This window comes from Chiloscyllium plagiosum, chromosome 5 (genome assembly GCF_004010195.1).
Source record: "Chiloscyllium plagiosum isolate BGI_BamShark_2017 chromosome 5, ASM401019v2, whole genome shotgun sequence".
NCBI lineage: Eukaryota > Metazoa > Chordata > Chondrichthyes > Orectolobiformes > Hemiscylliidae > Chiloscyllium > Chiloscyllium plagiosum.
Window position 1 is genome coordinate 6,117,514 of NC_057714.1, and position 3,426 is coordinate 6,120,939.

At 38.1% G+C, this 3,426-nt stretch overlaps 1 protein-coding gene across 1 annotated transcript in view; it reads right to left on the reverse strand.

Annotated features, from left to right (window-relative positions):
- The window catches only part of chn2 (chimerin 2), a 360,252-nt gene extending 357,045 nt beyond the window's left edge, over positions 1 to 3,207 (reverse strand). Inside the window, exon 1 of the mRNA XM_043689521.1 lies at positions 2,492 to 3,207. Within this exon, the coding sequence (XP_043545456.1) occupies positions 2,492 to 2,537 (46 nt within the window). The 5' untranslated portion in view covers positions 2,538 to 3,207. The remainder of the gene's footprint in view (positions 1 to 2,491) is intronic.
- Between the last annotated feature and the right edge of the window lie 219 nt (positions 3,208 to 3,426).

The following is a 3,426-nucleotide window of genomic DNA, read 5'->3' on the forward strand; positions in this document are numbered from 1 at the left end:
CGAGAGAGCGAGAGAGAGAGAGAGAGAGAGAGAGAGAGAGAGAGAGAGACAGCACCACAGACAATGAGAGAATTTCTTTTTGAAGCGACATTGCTATTACAATAAAAGTCATGCAATGATTTTAAACCATCATGTATGATTCCTATACACCATTTGAACAGTGCACTCACAAGAACACATTTGAATCCACAATTCTGGGCCTTTGCCTTGTGAATTCCGTGTACCATGTAGTTTATTGCCTCTGTACCATGACTTGGATTGATTATACCCCCCCCCCCCCCCCGGCAAAATTGTGTAAGTGCTGTCTGAATTGGGGTTTTCCACCAAAAAGGTGCAGATGGATAGTCAACTGTCATTACAGCATCTTTCCTTCAATCACTTCTGGGGAAATTGTATTCAACCACCATTACCTGTGCAGAATTTTATTTTTTAAAATGCATTTTACCAAAGCAGTGCTACACTGTTAGCAAAACCATTATTAAAACAAAACTACATTTTCTACATTCAACTTTTTTGGATAGATATAAATGTGTGAGAAATAATAGTTTCCCTCAATGTGCCAAAATACACTCCCAACTGACTCACTGGAGTGTCAGACTCCAAAGTAAAGTTGTGCAATCTGTTCAGTTATTCACATTCAAAGGTAAAATTTGGAGCAATCAGAATTTCCTTTGACACAAAGCTTGGTGGCAATAAAGCAGTCATGTCTTGCTTAGAAAAATTACAGTATACTTGCATTTTCTATAAGAAACAAAACTGCACTGCAGGTTCAGTTCAGTTTTTAGTATAAATATCCAGTGACCCCCAGCTAGAGTGGAGATGTTTTAAGGAATACGTGAACATATACAAAAGTATTTAGGTCAATATAAATGCAACGTCATCCAGTTCTTTATTATATTTTTAGAATAAATCCCAAACATAGGGTCGTACCAGTGGCACAAACTTAATACATCAAGTTGCCAATCCATGGTTTTCTCATGGCAAGGTGCCAAGCTCTGACTCACTTCCTAGAAGTAATAAAGTAAGCAAGCTTCAGAAATGCTTAATACTTCAGAGTGACAGAGTCCACAATTTCACAAGATTACTTCCTGATAAATGCATTAACCAATGCACCAATGTTTTTTGAGATTTGCAAAATTAAGTTGAGACATTTTCTCTTTTCAAGAGAATTGAAGTATTTTATATAGCTGGTCAATCTTAGGCTACAAGTTTTACTCTGTTTATTAATAAAAATAGGGCTACATGAGAATATAGGTAAGAAAGATTAATGTCATATTAATGCTATTAGATTTGTTGTTATACTCCTTTTTTAGAAAGCAATTCGACCTTTATATTTAGATATACTAGACATTAATTATGCACGATACTACTCAAGTTGTTTTTAAATAACCATGTTGCAGTTTTAATTTAAAACAGAAATCTCTAAATTAGACCACTTTATCTATTAATCATCATTATTTTCATATGTATCAAGTAAGCAGCAAGATGATAGAGATTAAGGTGGTAACTTCAACCATCTTAATTAAAATTAGCTTCTCTACTCATTATTTCAATTCTTCTTGCACAGTTTAAAAACCCATTGTGCATAATATCAATGACAGCAAAAACATCTTGCATGATTTACTGTGGCTATAATATTTTCTGACTTTTCTAACAACTTGCCAACTACTAGTAAATTTCCAAAATTTCAATGTTTTGATGTGAAATTGAGACCAAGCACTTTAAGAAGTTCTCAGTATTCATCACCTTAGCAAGAATTTCAATCTTAATCAGAAGCTAGGTATTTACCCACATCTACATGTCATTTCAATAACAATGCACTGATAAATAAGATTTAAATATCACTGTATCACTCAATTAGCAAAAACATCAAGGGTTCTCAAACAAATTATTTCAAACAACTTTTTTATGTTAGAATTGCACTGTAATTATATTAGAACATGTGTTAAAAGATCTAAATGTTTAATGTTATTACAGTAGCTATAAGCTTTAAATTAGTATGTAAACAAGTCAGGTTACACGATTGGTAGGTGACTATGATTACTATTTGACAGAGATTTAATGAAGAATTGCAGTTATGTACATCAGACTAGAACCACTTTATTGCCACTAAAGTGTGTGCGATTTATAAAAAAAAGCTATGGTTATAACTGTTGCTGAGACAAGTCATGCTTTATGGAGCGGAGAAGGTGGGTCATGGAGCAAGTTATCAGTGACTTTTAACATAAACGATCAAAACAAAGTATAACTAGGCCAAAAAGCTGATATTACTAAAACAGTGATCTCAATGTTTTTTTTAACAAAAAGGGAAAACTAAAAAAAAAACACGGTAACATTCCAGGCAATAACATGTTACCATGGATTAGATCTTCAAACAAAAATGTCAGACATGCTCAGCATGCATCACTACCAACGCGCTTTAAAGCATTCAATTTGCATGTCATCTACTTGACATCGTCTTAACCTGTCATTTTGCCTTCTCCTTCCTTACCTGACGAAACCGATGAGCCAGATAAACTCGAGTTACTCGATGCCATCTTCGATGTGTGTATGTGTGTGTTTTTTTTTTAAATTTTAATAGAATCTAATGCTGACAGGTCGACAGTCTTCTACATGGTGTGGCGGTATCACCCATTTCAAACCACTTCCTGAACTGTCACATTCGAAGTGTGTTGCCTGAACGCGTATTTTTTTTCTTCTTCTTCTTCTTCTTCAAACTCCCCCTCTTGGGGCAGACCTTCTGTGCAAGTCGTGGACAGACAGACACTGCGATACAACGTCTCCAGCAGAGAGACAGGGGAGGTTGCGATACAACGTTTCCAACTCGATGATCGGTGTAGCAAAGTAGGGGAGCGCTGTAATCACTGTGACAGAGCTGCTCGCCTATTTAACTGCTGATTAAAAACTGTGGCAGGGCGGCTCATATCCAGCACAGGCAGTGAGAACCACTTGGCAAAAAGAAAGAATACCCCAGGACATGGAAAAACAACGCGCACACCAAATGAACCACAAACACTGCAGTCACAAAAGACTCTTACAAGGAAGGTCTCCTGGAAATGCGCACGTTGCGACCCATCGCCAACGCCATTCCCAACAGTTTCACAGCACCGTGACCACCCGTTACCATGTGCAAAACCCCAAAGCAGAGCAACATTTGTCGCCAGCCCGACCGGAGGCTGCAAACACTGGAGTCTGCTGGACAAGTCTGCCCGCTCGCAGCGCCTTCTGGGACTTGTAGTCCCCCCCGTTTCAGGCAGCTCCATGGCGCGTGAAGGAGCGAGGGCACTGGCGGACTACAACTTCCGTCATACTCCGCCAGCGCAACTCAGCTTCTTGCAGCAGCTCGGAGCTGATTGGAGCTGTTTTCTTCCCTATAGTTTATTTGTTGTGCGTGCAATAAATCCCTGCAAAGTACTTTATCAAATG